Below are 19,084 nucleotides of genomic sequence, written 5' to 3'. Positions count from 1 at the left end.
CACATGGAACATCACATCTAGACTCTGCAAATGAATGACTGTTTTGGTAGAAAACTTCCTGTGTTCAGCTAGGTGGTCATTTCATATAATTTAGATGTTTTGGAAACGATTGCAGATGAGTGTATAAAGGAAGAAGAAAAAGATAATGTGGTAATTTTTTAAAGTACGGCTTTGAAAGTTTTTTTCTCTCTAAATTTTTAGCTGGTAAATGGACAAAAAACTTTTTACTTTTGGAATTTTTAAAAATTCAGAGGTCATTGTTTCAGTATTGCAATATTAGTACTTGATGCATATTAATGAAATAACTTTTATTTGTTGTTAATATTTTTGATGTTTGTCATTTACTTTGTGTGTATGTGCCTATATATGAGACAAAAGTACAGTTTGTAGGGCTTTGAGGAATCGGGTGGGAGAAGATCCCACAGATATGGAACAAAATCTTGAGTTCACAACTACTTAAAAAAAGGCAATCTAGAAAATATAATAAATAAATATGTACACCCCTACTTTCATATATATATAATTTTATAAAAATAATCTACACATATATTGAGAACATCTTTGAAAAGAGTATTAGAATGGAAGAAAAAGCAATATTCCACAGCAAACTGCATTTTTACTATTGTACAATTGATTGAAAAATAAAAATTTCCATTACAGATATTTTGTTGACTCTAAAAAAGCCTTTAATTTGTTGAAATACCTTAAAAGCTTTCCTGCAACAGGATGTTGTGTATATATATATATATTTGCCAACATTAGTACAAGTTTATTTGAAAAAATTAAAAACAGAGATAACCTTGTTTAATGATCATCTGGATCATTAGTACCCTTTCTAGCATAAGAGAGAGACATGTATGTGTTATCATGTTCTTCCTTCGTCAGCATGTAAGCTCCCTGTGAATAAGAACAGTTATGCATGTTTGTATCTTCTCAGCCCTTAGCATTGTCAGTTAATAAACATTTATAAAGTGCCTGCTATGTGTAAGGCACTGTGCTAAGTGATAGGGATACAGACAAGGTATTGCTTTCAAGGAACTCACAATTTAATGGGGAGCTGCCAGTAAATGCTTAATAAATACACTATATTCTCTAATGGTGTCCATTACTATCATGGTAGAGATGCTACACTGAGTCAAAGTGAAAGTGGAATTCCTTATATATGAGGAGACCTTCCAGATAATAGTTTATGGATGGAACTGGGCTGGTTGCATGAAGCTCTAGGACACCACAGAACCTTCTTGACTGAGATTTGTAATCACTCAAAACAGCTTAGCCTAACCATATGGAGAGGAAAATAATAGACAAGATATTCTATTTTTTTAAGTTATGATACATAGTTATAGAAGTAGCTTGTAGAGCTCATCCATCAATAAACATATTTTGAGCAGACACTGAAAATTAACATTGAGTTAGGTATAGAATGAAATAGGAAACTGATTTCCTTGCTTTTGGGAAACTGCAAAGTTTTTTTTTATTTGCTTTTTAAGTCATCTCTTCAATAAAGCTCCTTCTTTGCAATATTTATTTTCTTCCTGTGATTACATAAGGCTGCAAATTATGGACAACACTAGAGTCTTCAAGAAAAAGGGAGAGAGAGAGAGAGAGAGAGAGAGAGAGAGACAGAGACAGAGACAGAGAGACAGAGAGAGAGAGAGAGAGAACAGGTAAGTGATAGGAGAAAAAGAGAGGAGGGGAACGAGGAGAGAGAGAACCATCAAAGGCACAGGGAAAGGAAACTAAAGTGAAGTAGCAGAAGTGACCTGGTGGCTTGGGCTTCAGCAAGAGAAAGCAAAATTTCACCTATGAAACCTGGGGAATTTATGGCCCATTCTCAAGTTAGAAGGATCTCAATTACAGTCCATGTCATCCAACTCCCTCATTTCACCAATGAGTAAATTGAGACTCAAGGAATGTAAGTGATTTGTCTAACATCACACAGATAGTAATTACCAGAGGTGTGGATTTGAGCTCGGGCCTTCTTATTCCAGAGTCAATTCAAATTTGACTATACCAGTCTGAATGAAGGTCATCTAAAGGGCAATAAAGTGACTTGTGGTAGCCAAAAGAAACAGTATGAATAATATTATTAAAGAAATATATGTCTTAAAATGATCTAGTCACATGAAAAATTATGAAACAGACATGAAGGAGGCCTTCAGCATGTTGGGTAGCTGCCTTGAGTTAAACTTACTGGGTGATATGGACAAGAATCACAAGGATGGGCAGGCATAGATGAGTCTGGATCATTGGATGTTATAGCCCCAAGGAAGAAATTGCAATCCCATTAAGTATTAGACTATATGTGCTTAATTCACTCCATGAATCTTTGAGCCTGATAATACTACTAATTGTCTTGTAGTATTTTTAATCAGGCTCTTATTCCCTAATAGTTGGACTATGATTAGTCTTCCATTTTCAAGTTTCTCCCCACTCCAATTGATCTTCTATTTACCTATCAGATTAATCTTCCTAAAGCTCAGATCAGACCACATCACACTTCCCCTGCCCCCCCCACTTCAGTAAACTCTAGTGTCTCCTTATTCTCTCCCAAGATAAAATATAAAAACCTCTGTTTGGTATTCAGAGCTCTTTATCACCTAGCTTCCTCCTACTTTTCCATTCTTACATTTTACTTCTCCAAATACTCAGTGATGCAATCACCCTCATCTCCTTGCTATTCCTCCAAAAAGACATTCCCCATCTCCAGTCTTGTTCCCTATGCCTAGAATAGTATCCTTCTTCATCTTTGCCCCCTAGCTTTCCAGGCCTCCTTCAAGAACCAGCTAAAATCCCACTTTCTACAAGAAGTGCTTTACCTTTATTGATTATCTCTAGTATATCCTGTATGGTATGTAGTTTGTTTGTATTTTTAGTTGTTTTCATAGTTTCCCTAATTAGACTGTGAGCTCCTGGATAGCTGACTTTCTTTATATCTTTGGCACTTAGCATGATGCCCAGCATAGAGGAGTTGCTTTAAAAATACTTTCTGATTGATCAGAATCAGAAAGATTGAAATGCCAAATAGCCCAGAGACTAAAACAGCCTCATTATATAAATTGTCTTCACACTAAAACATTTTGGACCGATGGAAGATAGTATTATTTAGAACTGGATTATTTAGATTCAGTATTGGAAGGTAACTTAGAAACTATGTAATTCAGTCCCCTCATTTTACAAATGGGGAACTAAGGCCCAGAAACTACCTTGCCCAAGATGCAAGAGGGTCTCTAACACACTGAAGGTACAGTTGACAGGAACAGCAGACAAATATCGGACAAATTTTCATATCATTGATGAGTTGTGATGCACCTTTAGATAGAGTATTCAAATTTCTGACATCACAGATCTACTTAAATACTTTAGTGGATAGGTAAATTTAGATAAATAAAGTTTTATCATTAACAAATTTATTTCATAGGTTGCTTTGTTCTGTGAACTGTCCAATGCACTAACCTTCCCTTCTCCTAGCATCAGTTTTCTCACAGATAAAATGAAAATGATAATATCTATAATACCTATTTCACAGGAATGTTGTGGGGAAAATGTTTCATTAACCCCAATGTGCTATGTAAATGTGAGGCATTATTAGTATAGATTTAAGAACTTTTGTCACCTATGTCCAATATAGAAATAAGCTCTACCTCTTTTTCTTGCCTAAATAAATTCCTTCATCATATCACCAAAAGTGTTCCAGTTGTTTTTTTCTATAAATGATAAAAAATGAAATTGGAGGGCAATGGAAATGTTAGGAAGAAATGTGGTTCAACTCGGTTCTTTGGTTGTTCCTATATTCCTAAAGGGAAATTTAGGGGATATTTGCTCTTGTTTGAGATTTTTCAGGGTTTTATTGATCTCCAGATTGGATTGTTCCATTTGCTATTATTTTTCTGGATTGCTTTTATACTTCCAGCTCATATTATAAATAAATAAATAAACAAACAAACAAACAAACAAATAAATAAATAAATAAGTAAATATATATATAAGCTATATGTTCAAGTCATCACCCAGTGTCTGTCATTTCCTGGTCTTCTATGAAGGACCCTTTGAACTGATTATTTCTGTAAAATGTGGAATTGAGCTTCATGATTGGTCTGGAATATCATTCTAACTATCCATGATTCATAATACTTAACTGCTTTAATTGAAATTATGTTTTGCTGCTTTCTTAATCAGATCCCTTTGGTTAAAGGTCTTTGATAGATTTGTATTTGATTTTATTCATTGGAAATAGTGCTATAGCAATTTTAGGTTAATTCTGAGCCACTCATCAAGTGGTGCAAAAAGATAAGAATTTAATAATGAAGTAGATAACTAACATAACTGAGACTTTTGCTAATTTCACCTTTGGGCTCAAAGAGACATGGGGATAGGTGGAAGTTTCTATGTAGTATGTAATAGGGTCATTGAAATAGTACACACAGTTAAGTATAAATATAGTTTGAGTATGCTTTGGTAAAGACAACACAAAAACTGTATAAAGCCTGAAAGCTTATAAGAAAGAACTTTACAAGGATACGATGTTATATGTCTGTGTTTGTGTTATAGTATCTTATATAGTAATTATATAGAATGGCAGAGTGATGTAATTTACAAAAAGCTGATCTCAGCCAATATATATAAAATATTATATATATGTAAATTATAGATATATATCTATAAAAATCTGAAATTGAAATGAGAACTGAAAATTAAAGACTGTTCCATAAGAAAATTAGAATAGAAATGTTGCATACCTTTCATAGTTCTGAGTATAGCATGACTATTTAACTAAATAAGGGATAGAAGCAATTACAGAAGATAAAACAGACAATTTTCATGACATGAAATTCAAAAGCTTTTGTAGAAACAAAATTAATGTATCTAGGATAAAAAGGGATAGGTAGGTAGCTTAGTGGATAGAGTACCTCTGGAGTCTGGAAGACTATTCAAATCTTGCATCAGACACTTACTAACTATATGACCTTGGACAAATCACTTAACCCTCTTTGCCTCAGTATCCTTTTCTGTAAAATGAACTATTGAAGGAAATGGTAGACCACTTTAATATCTTTGACAAGAAAACCACCACTGGGGTTACCAAATGGGAAACAACTGAAATGAATGAACAAAAAAGGATAAGAAGGAAAGAAGCTGAATTAAAAAATATGTCAAATTCCTCAGATAAGGCTTTGATATATAAGACATACAGAAAACTAAAAAACATAAAGCCCAAAAAGCCATTCCTCAATAGGTAAGTGGCAAAGTGATATGAACTTTTTTTAAGAATTGAATCTTATATAATATAATAATATAATAAATCTTATAAGAATTGAAAATTAACCATATGAAAGAATGTTCCAAATTTTTAATGAGAACACAAATAAAAACAATTCTGAGGTTTCATCCTGTGTCTGAAAAAATGGCAAAAAATGAAAATAATCACTTGTTGTAGGGGCTGCGGCTAGACAGATACATTAATACACTTGTCAGAGCTGTGATTTAGTACAACAATTCTGAAAGTAACTTGGAATTATACAAATAAAATGCCTAAAATATTCATACCCTTTGAACTAGAGTTTGCAATATTAGGCATATTCCCCAGACTTCAGTGACAAAGAGGAAGGCTATATATTCAGTAAAATATTTACACCAGCACATTTTATGACATCAAAGAACTGGAAACAAACAAGATTCCCATCATTTGGAAAATGGGCTAAACAAACTGTGGAATACAATAGAATAGTATTGTTAATATTAATACTAATAGAAACAACAACTATATGAATGCAGAAAAGCATGGAAAACATTTTTTTAAAAAAGACCTGAACTGATTCAAAGTGAGGTAAGCAGAGCCAACTCCCTCAAAAAAAACCCCCAACAACAATGTGTTCAGTGACCACAACAATGAAAATGGAAACATTAAATTTAGACCTCAAAACAAAACCAAAAAAATGAATCGTAGAAAATTACCAAGAAAAAAGGTTGGCTCCCAGAGAAGACATATGATAAAATATCTTCCCACACTCCTTAGAGCCAGGAGTCTATAAATATGTAACTTTGCCTTTGATGCCATTTTAAAAAATGTATTTACCAATTTTGCTGATTTCCCCCTCTTTACTGTTTTCTCCCCCCCCCAAGATATTATTAAACTTAAGAGGTAGTTCTCTAAGAGGGAGGAAAGGGAATACAGGAAGAAATGTAAATCATGCAAAAATAAAAGACATTAATAAAAATCTTTTTTTAAAAAAATAGTCTAAAAATGTTTTGGGTCTAAGAAAGACCTATCTTTGATACATATTGGCCTTGTGATCCTGAGCTAGTCATTTAAGCTCTCAGTGCCCTAGGTGATCCAGTGACTGAAACTTGCAGACCAGATCCTGATCTTCATAAGCAGAGTGAGTTTTCTCTTTGGAAGTTAATTATACAAATGAATTTATAGGAATAATTTCAAATTATAGCAGTTCTCTTTGAGGCAATAGCCATTACATATTTCTGTATTAGCACAAATTAATTAGCTTTGCTGTCAGAAATCTTTTCCTTTTATCCATTATTATCAATTTTAACTTTCAGATTCTCCTTTTGGGATGTATTTTGCTTCCAATCCGTGCCTTATGTGTTGCATTGATTTTGATAATGGCTTGGCCATTTGCTGCAGTTGCAACAGTAGGCTTACCAGAAAAATTGACACATCCAGTCATAGGTTGGAGGAGGTAAGCAATACATATGACTAAACAATAAATGCTTGAGAATTGAGAAAAATCTGCCCTACTAATTTAGTCAATATGCTGGTTTTAGCTAAATACCATTCATTTGCTATATGGGCAGTTAAATGGTATGGTGGAGAGAGTGCTGAGTCTGGAATCATCAAGGCCTGAGTTCAGAACCTGCCCCAGATAGTTCCTATCTGTGTGACCCTGGGCAAGTCAATTAACTTCTGTCTGCCTCAGTTTCTTCAATTTTCAAATGGGAATAATAATAGCATCTACCTCTCAGGGTGATTCTGAAGATCAAATGAGTTAATATTTCTAAAGCACTTGGCACAATGTCTGACACATATTAGACAGTATATATATATATATATATATATATATATATATATATATATATATATGTGTGTGTGTGTGTGTGTGTGTGTGTGTGTGTGTGTGTGTGTGTGTAAGAGTGTGTGTTATTGAATACAATCTTCTATGTTTTGTTGTAGACATCCAAATATGATTAAAGTTCTACTCTCTAAATTGTTGCCACAACATGATAATGGCTCTGACAGATATTCAATTAGTATTTGCAATGTATTTTGATTATCAAGAATTCTAAATTTCTTGTAACTTTCCTTAGTTTTCTGATTTTCCTTAGTTTCTCTCCTAAAGCCACATTCTTTTTTATTTTTCTTTCTATATGAGTTTTTGCCATGGCTTTATTGATAGCGGGAGCTATCTATGTTTCCAGAATGGCATGAGTACATCTGGGGATGAATAGAAAATCACTGCTTACATTTTTTTCAGGATCATCCTTTTTGGTAGATGTCCCATCTAGCTAATAAATTCCAAGAAATTATGTAGTTATGACAAAAAGTAATCATTCTGATTTTTAAAAATTAAATATATCAGAACTACTCCACTCATATAATTGTGTACCTTTCAAAGTAATGGTGTCACTTTTGAATATCCTTAATCATTTAAGTCTTTGTGGCAAAATTTTATCTTAGGAAGGTGGATTTGATTTTTGGATGTTCCCACAAATCTTTTAAAGCCATATCTGATTAATAAGATGGATATTAAGTATTTTTTGTTTGTTAGTTTATCTATCAGAAGTGGAATTTGTCTCTAAAGTTGTTAATATGATTGATTTTTTCAAAAAAATGAACATGCAGGGGCAGCTGGGTAGCTCAGTGGATTGAGAGTCAGGCCTAGAGATGGGAGGTCTTAGGTTCAAAGCCAGCCTTAGACACTTCCCAGCTGTGTGACCCTGGGCAAGTCACTTGACCCCCATTGCCCACTCATACCACTCTTCCATCAAGGAGCCAATACACAGAAGTTAAGGTTTAAAAAAATGAACAAGCATATTAATACTTGGATTTAGAAAAACAATTGAGCATTGTTCTTAAAGTAGATATTTTTGGGAAGTAACATACTTATTTCTCTACTGAAGTAATTTTAAAAGCTCCTATTCAAAAATGGCTTTCATAGGCAGTTTAGAAGGGTCCTGTAAGAAACCCTTTCTTGTTACTTATAGTTACACTTTGTATATTTTTGCTAGTTTTATTTGTGTAGGACACTGAGAGATTAAATGACTTTACCCAAGGTCACTGAGGTCAGTTCTGTAGCTATTATGACTGGAATTTTTGGAATTCTCTAAGGCATCTTTCTAGGCTATTTTATATAAAATATTTGCAAAGGAGATGTTGATTAACACCATTAAAAGGAGGCTCTTCAAATTCCCAGTGAAATTTCAGATCTAGTCCTGATACCTATTTTTGATAGGTTGTGATGCTTTGAATTTCTTACCACACTTAAGAATGAAAGTCATTTTTAAATTTTTTATTATTGTCATCAACTAATACAACTAACTCTATTCTCTTTACATTTATATTTTAAAAGGACATTTACCCACCCAGCTCTGAAGTTCCTAGGTCGAGCTATGTTCTTTTTAATGGGATTCATGGTTAAAGTGAAAGGAAGTAGAGCAAATCCAAAGGAAGCACCTATTTTTATTGTAGCTCCTCACTCAACCTTTTTTGATGGAATTGCATGCGTTGCTGCTGGATTACCCTCTATTGTATCTAGAACTGAGAATGCTTATGTTCCACTGATTGGCAGTAAGTATTTGTAGATAACGTAAGTTACTTGTGCTTTTGTGCTCACATTTAAAAATTTAAAAGGATTTAATGATTTATTGATTAACTTTTTAATTAAAAGGGACCTTCTTTGGAACATTACATTTTTGAAAATGATATTTACCCGTTTTATCTGTTTTACAGCACTTCTTTTTAAATCCTATCCAGCATATTATTGTATCTTTTTGTAATGAGAATTTATGAGATAGAGCTAAATAATTTCAAAACAAACCCAAATTGCAAGACCTATGACATTGACATAATTAACACAGTCTTGAATGAATTTATCTTCAGGATTTGAAGAGAATGAGTTGGAGATCAGTGTTCTAGGTGGTGTATGAAATCTTTACTTGACACTTATGCTTTCTTCATTATTGCTTTAAAAAATCTCCATGAAGGGCCAATATAATTTTTTTAAACTAATGACATAAACCGATAAATGTTTCCTGCCATAAAATGTAATAATGAAGTCAGTGAAGTGTTTTTTCCACAAGGAATTGTGATCTGTCCCTAAGGCACCTGTCTCTGAGTAACTGCTCTTTGTTTTCATCTCACATATTATTGCTTCGATTGATCTGCAGGAGTGTTGTTGGTGCTTCCTACTTTGTTGTATGAATAATAGGGAAAATTTTTACTTTGTAATATGATAGATATAGAGCTGACCTGGGTGTCAGGTAGATCTAAGTTCAAGTCTCTACTCTGATGTATCTTGGCTTTGTGACTAAGAGTAAGTCACTATATCCATAAATTACTGAGAAGTTATTGAACCAAATAGGTAGAGGAGGCTCCTTATCTAAAAAATAAATTCGCATGCTATATTAGATGTTTTATTATTTGTCTGATGGAGATATTACTGAATAATATCTAAATGAAGTCTTTCGTGTAAATCCACATTTTTATGTATCAAATTTTCATGCTATCCCTCAGTATTTAATTTACATTTAATAAGAAGTAAGAAAAATTCATTTTGTGGTTATAAAAATGTGTTTCCTACTTTTTATATTTTTTAGGCTTCTTTCCCTCAAGCCAGTTAATGAGAATTTAATGCCTAAATATACATGTTATTCTTGGAAATGGTGCTTAAATTCTAAGAAACCTTGAATTGGAAAGTTCCTTCACCACCTCCCCCCCCCAAAAAAAAAGAGAAAACACTTCCTTTTAATACGCTAATTTAAAAAAAAATGTATTTTGATGTTTACGTTAGCCTGAATTATTTGTCACTCAGTTTACTACCTTTTAACGAAGCACATTTTTTTTTACTTGTTTTAAAAGGAGTATTACGAGCTATTCAGCCAGTGCTCGTGTCCCGTGTAGATCCTGATTCTCGGAAGACAACAATAAATGAAATAAGAAAGAGAGCCACTTCAAGAGGGGAATGGCCACAGGTAAAAATATATACCTACATCTCTTTAGAACTTACCTTTTATGAGTTTGTAGAATTATTCATTTATGAATTAGTTTGTATTTAATAATACTTAATGTGCTGACTAGATTCTTAAAATCTTTTTGATATTTTTAAAACAATACAATCTCTTTCTACTGATTCTTCCTCCATCAAAAAGCAAAAAAAAAAAAGATATTGTTTCTTCCTTTATAAAAAAGTTTAATCAAACAAAAGAACATAGCAGTTATATTTGAAAATCCATGTCTTATAGACACCTCTAGACTGCTGCCTCCTTTATTATCATTCTTTCTAAAGTCATAATTGGTGGCTGTATTGATGAAAGTGAGAAATGATTTCAATGTTCTTTTTATAATAAGTAGTCATCAATCTAGTCAGTGGTGTTAAACTCAAATAGAAATGGATTCCTTCAGGTTGCATATTGACTGAGAAAAACATGAATTAACATTATTTCTGTTGTATCATGTAAAAAATATTTTCCAATTACATTTTAATCTGTTTGGTGCAGTGCTCTGGAGTTTGGGGCACCTAGCATGGTATAGTAGGAAGAATGCTGGACTTTAAATCAGTAAGACTGGCTTACTAACTTTATGGTCTTGGGCAAGTCATACAATGTCTTTTTGTCTCAGTTTCCTCATCTGTAAAATGGATGTAATAGTAGCACCTACCTCACCGAGATTGTTCTGAGAATCAAATGAGATAATATATTTGAAGTGCTTTGCAAACCTAAAAACATGATACAATGTTAGTTTTGTAATAGTTTATAACATTACACTTATATATATTTACATAAATTTTGTTTATTATATAAAATAATATTTCATATGTTGTCTTGCTCTAGAATGGTTTTACTATCTATTTCCTTCTTGAGCTCTGCCAGTTTCTCATTTAGGAATATGGTAGCTATACCATTTGGTGCATACATATTGAGTACTGTTATTTCCTCATTGTCTATACTGCCTTTTATCAGGATGTAATTCCCTTCCCTGTCTCTTTTAATCATATCTACTTTTACTTTGGCTTTTTCAGGAATTATGATTGCCACTCCTGCCTTCTTTTTCTCATTCGAAGCCCAAAAGATTTTGCTCCAGCCCTTGACCTTAAACCTTTGTATGTCCACCTGCCTCATATGTGTTTCTTGTAGACAACATATGGTAGGATTTTGGTGTCTAATCCACTCTGCTATTTGCTTCCATTTTATGGGCGAGTTCATCCCATTCACATTCATAGTTATGATTTTCAGTTCTGTATTACCCAACATTGTGGCATCCTCTCCTAGTTCTACCCTTTCCTCTTATGCTATTTCCTTTTTAAACCTCTGGTTTGTTTTAGACCAGTCTCACTTGTCCCCTCCCTTGATTTACTTCCCTTTCCAACCCCTCCCTTATTATTCCCCTCTTTTTTTATTTTTTAAAGCCTAATGAATTCCCTCCCCTTTCTCCTCCCTTTCCTTTTTCGACCTCCCCACTCCCCTGCTCCCCTTGGTTAATCCCTTGTGACTTTCTCAGTAGGATTAGATAGAATTCTATACCCCAATGGTTATAGCTACTCTTCCCTCTCAGGGTTAATTCCACTGAGAGTAAGGTTTAACTATTACTTTTTAATGTTCTCTTCCTCTCCTTCTTATAATAGTATTCATCCCCTTCCCATGCCCTCTTTGTGTGTTATAGGATATCCTATTTTTCATATTCATTCAAGTTTCTCTTGGTGCCATCTACTATTCAGCCTCCTCTTCCCCCCACTTCTGTCTCATCTTAGACCATTTAGTGCTCCAACCTCTCCCTGTGAATAATTCTTCTAATTATTATAATAGTGAATATAGTTTTTGAAGATTACATCTAACATTTCTCCATATAGGAATACAAATAATTTGATCTTATTGATGCCTTTAAAGAGGCAAATTTAAATATAAGAATTTTCTTTCTTTCCCCTCTATTTGTTATTCACCTTTTCATGTTTCTCTTGGTATTTGTGGTTGGATATCAAACTTTCCATTTAGTCCTGGTATTTTCTGTGCAAATACTTGGAAATCTTCTATCTTGTTGAATGCCCATACTTTCCCCTGGAAGTATGTAGTTAGTTTTGATGGGTAGTTGATCCTTGGTTGTAGACCCATTTCTCTTGCCTTTCTGAATATCATATTCCAAGCTTTGTGTTCTTTCAGTGTGGAGGCTGCCAGGTCCTGTGTGATCCTGATTGGTGATCCTTGATATCTGAATTGTCTCTTTCTGGCTTCTTGTAAAATTTTTTTCTTTTACTTTGAAGCTCTTAAATTTGGTATTATATTCCTGGGGGTTGTCTTTTTCAGGGTCTAGTGTAGAGGTTGATCTATGGATCTTTTCAATGTCTATATTGTACTCTTGTTGCAGAACTTCAGGGTAGTTTTGCTGAATAATTTCTTTTAGTATGGAGTCCAAATTCCTATTAATTTCTGCTTTTTCTGGAAGACCAATGATTCTCAAATTGTCTCTTCTAGAGATTTCTCATTGAGATATTTCATGTTTCCTTCTATTTTGTCAGTCTTTTGATTTTGCTTTATTTGTTCTTGCTGTCTTGAGAGATCATTGGCTTCTACTTGCCCAATTCTGGTCTTTAGAGACTGGTTTTCTGCTATAACCTTTTTATTTTCCTTTTCAATTTGGTCTATCCTGTTTTCCAGCTCTTTGATTTTGGTCTCCAATTTGCTTATCAATTCTTTTGATTTGGGGGCATCTTTCTCCAATTGGGAGTTTCTGTCTTTTAACCTGTTAATTTCCTTTTTATCCATTTCCCACTTCTCTCGCCAAATCTCTTCCATATTTCTCATGATCTCAGATTTGAACTCTTCAAGAGCTTGTGACCAATTTTCATTTTTTTGGGGGAATGTTTGGATATGATTACTTGCTTGTTCTCCTCTGCTGTTTGCTCTCTTGTCTGGATTTTTTCTTTGTAAAAGTTGTTGAGTGTTAAAGATTTCTTCTTGATCTTTCTCTTTTGGGGGTTCTTGTGACTGGCTTGCCATTGTTAGCCAGGAGCCTTCTCAGCTTTATCCTCATGCTCAGAGTCTGTCTGCACTCTTTAGGCTCCTGAGGTCTCAGGTCTAGTTGTTCTCAGGGTTAAGCCTCCTGGTGGTCCCCTTGCTTTTTCCTCTGCCTGAAGCTCCTTTAACAGCCTCAGGGAGCTGCTTCCACAGTCATGTACCCTCTGCACTAGGTCCCCACCCCAGGTCCATACCTTGTATCAAGATCCGAGTCTGCGCCTGAGTCTGCGCCTGAGTCTGCTCTTATGTCTGTGCCTGAGCTCAATGTCTGTGTTCAAAGTCTGGTTCTTTAGCCTTGTGGGGTCTTAAGTCTTGCTGCTCACAGGAGAAGGCCCTGTTGAGCTGACAAGAACTTAATGAATGCCCCAAACTTGATCTAACTCTTGTGTGCTGGCTTTGGCACTGTAGGTGGTGTTGGGGGAAGGGGGTTGCTCAGCTCACTTTTTAGTGAGAGCTATTTCATCCCTTTATAGCAATGAAATGCCCTGATCCCACATATTGTCAACACTGCACCCTATTGTGGGGTCCCTTCATTCATCTGGATTTGTTTTTATGTCCTCTTGAGGAATCCTGTATATGTGGGTTAGGAGAGGTTAAGCAGCTGCTTTTTCCTCTGCTGCCATCTTAAACTGGAAACTCAAGATGAATGACTTCTATCTGACATCATACATTATATTTTGCTTTTTAAAAGCATTTAAAAATAGAACTGACAAAATTAAAATGTCAATGTTATTGAGACTGAAATAATAAATATTTTTCTTGCTCTTTCAAGTTGTTAGTCTTCCCAGAAGGCACCTGCACTAATCGTACCTGTCTGATCACTTTTAAGCCAGGTGAGTGAATTTTAATAATTTATTTTGACAAATGGGTATAAAATTAATTGTAGGAGCATAAGTTTCCAAGCAAGAATGGTCCTTAATGATCATTTAGCCCCATTTTCATGGATGAGGAAACTGAAGCTCTATAACTCAAAAGTTTATATAGGTAGATAGTAAATAACAGAGTAACTGATTGAGTCAGAATTCAAACCCAAATCTTTTAAAGAAAAGTTGAATTAAACTATACTCTGCCAGCATTTCAAATGAATTGATGATAAGCATGAAATTATATAGACTTACATCTTTAATAGCCTTTGCAATTCTGCTCAAAGCAGTAACCAATCATGATTCCAAATGAGACATGGTGAAGCAAGGCTCCCTACCTCAGGACAGAAATGTGATGGCTTAGCACAGAAATGGAAACATTTTGAGGGATGTGGCCAATGGGATGGAATTTATTTTCCTTGACTATACCTGTTTTTAGAAAGGTTTTTTTCTTCCTTTCTCAGTGGGAATAGAAGAGAATGGAGAAGAGAAAGGGTTTTGTTGAGTGAAAAAAAACGTTTAAATTTAAAAAAACCTTGTAAAATAGATTTTGGGTGTTTCTCTGAATATTTATATCCAGAAAATTTTTTTGGCTTTGTAAAAGTACAGAAGTGAGCCTTTTGCATTATTTTTTATGTCTAAGAACCCAAGCCTACTGATATGGAGATACTGTTCATCTCTCCTATGGGATAGAGCCAAGATATGGGTCTACCAATGATCAAGCTGGTGTTAAGTGATTGTTTACCCAGAACTTTTGCCATCTGCATAAATTCCTAAACATGGAGCAACATGAAAAAACAAAACAAACAAAAAAAACCTAATTAACATTTCCCATAGTTTTACCAACATCTGTCTGAATATTTATTTGTTTTTATAATACTATGTCGTTCAGTCCTTCAGTCATGTCAGATTCTTTGTGACCCTATGAACTATAGCATGCCAATACTGTCTGGGTTTTCTTGGCAAAGATACTAGAATGGTTTATTATTTCCTTTCCCAATGGATTATGACAAATGGAGGCTAAGTGACTTGCCCAGGGTCACACCCAGTATAATGGAGCCATTTAAGACTACAAAGTAATGATATCTCTCCTTTTTATGTTGTTGATTCTTAATTCTATTCATAAATAATTTTCTAATAATATGGATGAGCCACTGACCTATTGCTTACTGAGTCTTAGAGAGATAGATGGGAAAATAAGGTTAAATCATTTGTCTGTGATGATCACACATGTAGAATGCATCAGAGGCAAGCTTTGCACTAGGGCCAACTGCCTCTGAGTCTGGTCTTTGCTACTTTACATTATTTTCCTACTGTTTAAATATTGTATCCTTTTTTTAAAAATAGTTTTCAGATGTGGCAAAATTGGGACATTAATGCATTGCTGGTAGAGCTGTGAACTGATCCAGCCATTCTGGCTGGCAATTTGGAATCATGCTCAAAGGGCTATAAAAGAATGCCTGCCCTTTGATCCAGCCATACCATTGCTGGGTTTGTACCCCCAAAGAGATCATAGATAAACAGACTTGTACGAAAATATTCATAGCTGCGCTTTTTGTGGTGGCAACAAATTGGAAAAGGAGGGTATGTCCTTCAATTGGGGAATGGCTGAACAAACTGTGGTATATGCGGGTGATGGAATACTATTGTGCTAAAAGGAATAATAAACTGGAGGAGTTCCAGGCGAACTGGAGAGACCTCCGGGAACAGATGCAGAGCGAAAGGAGCAGAGCCAGAAGAACTCTGTACACAGAGACTGATATACTGTGGTAAAATTGAATGTAATGGACCTCTGTACCAGCAGCAATACAATGACCCAGGACAATTCTGAGGGATTTATGGTAAAGATGCTACCCACATTCAGAGGAAGGACTGCAGGAGAGGAAACATATAAGAAAAACAACTGCTTGAATACATGGGTCGGGGTGGACATGACTGAGGGTGTGGACTCGAAACTACCACACCAATGCAACTACCAACAATTTGGAAATAGGTCTTGATCAAGGACACATGACAAAACTAGTGGAAATGTGCATCGGCCATGGGTGGGGGGAGCGCGGGGGGTGGGGGTGAAGGGGGAAAGGAGGAGCATGAATCATGTAACCATGTTAAAAATGAATATTAATAAATGATAAAAAAATAGTTTTCAGAGATATAAAGGGGAAGCGAGGTGGTACAGTGGGAAAAGCATTAGGCTTGAGTCAAAAAGACTTGAATTTAAATGTAGCCTCAGACGAATAGGAGCTTTATGACCTCGGGCAAGTCTCTTAACCCTCTTGGTCTCAGTTTCCTCATCTGGAGAAGGAAATGGCAAGCCACTTTAGTACTTTTGTCAAGAAAACCCTAAAATAGGAGGCAGCTTCGTGGCTCAGTGGATTGAGAGCTAAGGTAGAGATGAGAGGTCCTGGGTTCAAATGTGGCCTCAGACACTTCCCAACTGTGTGACCCTGGGCAAGTCACTTCACCCCCATTACTTAGCCCTTACTGCTCTTCTACATTGGAACCAATACACAGGATTGATTCTAAGATGGAAGGTAAGGGTTTAAAAAAAAAAAGAAAACGAAAGCCTCAAAAGAGGTCACAAAGAGTTGTACACAACTGAAAATGACTAAGCAACAACACTGACAGAAAAAACAAATTGCAAAATTTCTTTGTGATTATAGGAGCCTTCATTCCAGGAGTTCCAGTCCAGCCAATACTTCTGAGATATCCAAATAAGTTGGTAAGCATTGTAAATTACTAATGGCAAAATTTCAGTCACTTTAAACACTCAGAGTAGATTTCTGTGATTCTCTCTAACATATGAATGATTATTTATTGCAGATAGTACCAGTATATATATATATATGTATATATATATATAAATGTGTGTGTGTGTGTGTATGTGTGTATTCACATCTGCTCAATAATTTTTAGAAAACATATTGCCTTTGAGTGATAAACTCACATTTGAATTTAGACATGAGTGTTGGAGAGTATATTGCAGAATATTATTGACCCTGAAGATGAGTTTCGTTTGTTTGTTTTCTAATCACAGATGTTCTGTTCTGTTAAAGAGGCAAAATGTACCTAATCTTCACTACTGAGGTCAGAAGGTCTCTGGTAGCTTTCACTTAACTGAACAAACCATTTCCAATTCAGAGGTTAATTTTTCTTTCCGCTCAAGATACCTGGAAAGGGAGGGCAGAATTAAACTCTACTAAATTAGTAAGATGTGCATCTAATCATAGGTTTGAATTTCTTTTGTTTTCCTACCCTTCTATGAAATCTTCCTCAGTATTTTCTTTCAATACTGTCTTTTGTGAGATTTGATTCTAACTTAATTTCTAATTTCAGCATGAAATGTAGACATTTCTAAAATCACTTTTTTGCTCCTTTTAAGTAAGAGCCCAACATCTATGAACGCAAATGTCTAGGCAGATTTTAGTGTAATTTATTTCCAATTTCTTTTCATTTAGAAAGATGATGACCTAATAAAATCTTTTGCTTTTTAAATGTATTTATAAATTTGAATATTCTTAAACAATACAATAAGGAATCTAGTTACAAGTAATTTAAACCCCTACCCCAAACACATTACATTCTAGTTATTTTTATTGTTTTAGGATACGGTGACCTGGACTTGGCAGGGATATACATTGTAAGTGGAATACTTTACTACTAATATGTTTAGATAATGATTATCAATTGTTAATGGAGGGAAAACAGGTCTTTTAGTTCACAAAGCTGTTCTTGTCATCTCTTATAAAGTTTTTATGTTAGAGGCTTGGAATCTCATAACTGATAAATGAAAGGCAAGTATTTGCAGAAAATAGCATTGTACATCAAATAAATTCTTCTACTCTGATATGCGGAATACAGATTGTACATAGTATCATGATGATCTTTGTAGATCTTTTGTTATTTCTGAAGAAAGAGCCTATTAATTTACATTGTAACTTGTTTAGTTTTACATGAAAAAAATTTCAGTTTCAGACTTTTGCACTGCTTGAGTTTTTATCAGATTTAGTGTGATCAGATAATATTTCAGTTTTGAATTTACTCTATTAGTAGAAGCACACTAGTTGGTGGCAACTTCCTTCAAATTTATCAGGACAGAAAAATAACAACATTACCAGTACTTGGCGAAATGAATCTAAATTTGTATGGAAGAGCTGAAGATGTCAAGTTTCTTTTCTGTTTCTGGATTAATTTTTTTTAATGTTAAATACAAGCAGTTCTTTAAGAAGTATAGAAGAAAAACAGAAATCACTTTTACTCTTATTAATTTGATTAAGAAATAGTAATTTGATATTTTCTTTAAAGATTCTTTTTCTCACAAAGAATTCTGGTGTTTAATTTGATTTTTGAGAAGTTAAAGATTTACCCAGAGTCACTTAGTCAGTATATGTCAGAAGTAGAACTTGAACCCATATCTTCCTACCTTCAAATGAAACTTTCTATCCATTAATTATCTTCTCATATAATTAGATATGGAAGTGGTAAACTTCTTATTTCCTAGCTTCCTTATTTTGATTTCTGCCTTAAAAATATATCTGACTACTCTTACTCTGAATAATTTTTTCTCTGTGAATAATTTTACAGCAAAAAAGTATGTTTAATTTTAAAAAATTAACATCATTTTGTTTTAAATAAGCATTGATTATACTACATTGTACTCCATAATTGAATCATTTATATCATATATACACAGACTACATATACAAATGTATATTGATACATACATATATGTGAATGTACACACATATGTGTTTAGGTGTATTGTGTGTATATATACATGTATAAATTTTGTTTTGAGACTGGGTCTCCCTGACTCACTCAGTCTGGAAATACAGTGTCCCTTTATGGACTGATCTTATTACAGAGGAGCTCAGAAGTTTGGTCTTGCACCTTTTCTTTTCTTTTCTCTTCTCTTCCATCCTCTCCTCTCCTCTCCTCTCCTCTCCTCTCCTCTCCTCTCCTCTCCTCTCCTCTCTTCTTCT

General features: G+C 34.4%; 1 protein-coding gene across 1 annotated transcript in view; it reads left to right on the top strand.

Annotated features, from left to right (window-relative positions):
* LPCAT2 (lysophosphatidylcholine acyltransferase 2) overlaps positions 1 to 19,084 on the top strand; it is a 78,375-nt gene that overhangs the window by 1,151 nt on the left and 58,140 nt on the right. Inside the window, exons 2-8 of the mRNA XM_044659721.1 lie at positions 6,556 to 6,695; positions 8,583 to 8,800; positions 10,091 to 10,203; positions 14,012 to 14,072; positions 16,766 to 16,824; positions 17,708 to 17,742; positions 18,687 to 18,693. Of these exons, the coding sequence (XP_044515656.1) occupies positions 6,556 to 6,695; positions 8,583 to 8,800; positions 10,091 to 10,203; positions 14,012 to 14,072; positions 16,766 to 16,824; positions 17,708 to 17,742; positions 18,687 to 18,693 (633 nt within the window). The remainder of the gene's footprint in view (positions 1 to 6,555; positions 6,696 to 8,582; positions 8,801 to 10,090; positions 10,204 to 14,011; positions 14,073 to 16,765; positions 16,825 to 17,707; positions 17,743 to 18,686; positions 18,694 to 19,084) is intronic.

Source organism: Gracilinanus agilis, chromosome 2 (genome assembly GCF_016433145.1).
Source record: "Gracilinanus agilis isolate LMUSP501 chromosome 2, AgileGrace, whole genome shotgun sequence".
NCBI classification, from domain to species: domain Eukaryota; kingdom Metazoa; phylum Chordata; class Mammalia; order Didelphimorphia; family Didelphidae; genus Gracilinanus; species Gracilinanus agilis.
The sequence above is the reverse complement of the archived record's forward strand: the minus strand, read 5'-3'. Positions and strand labels throughout refer to the sequence as shown.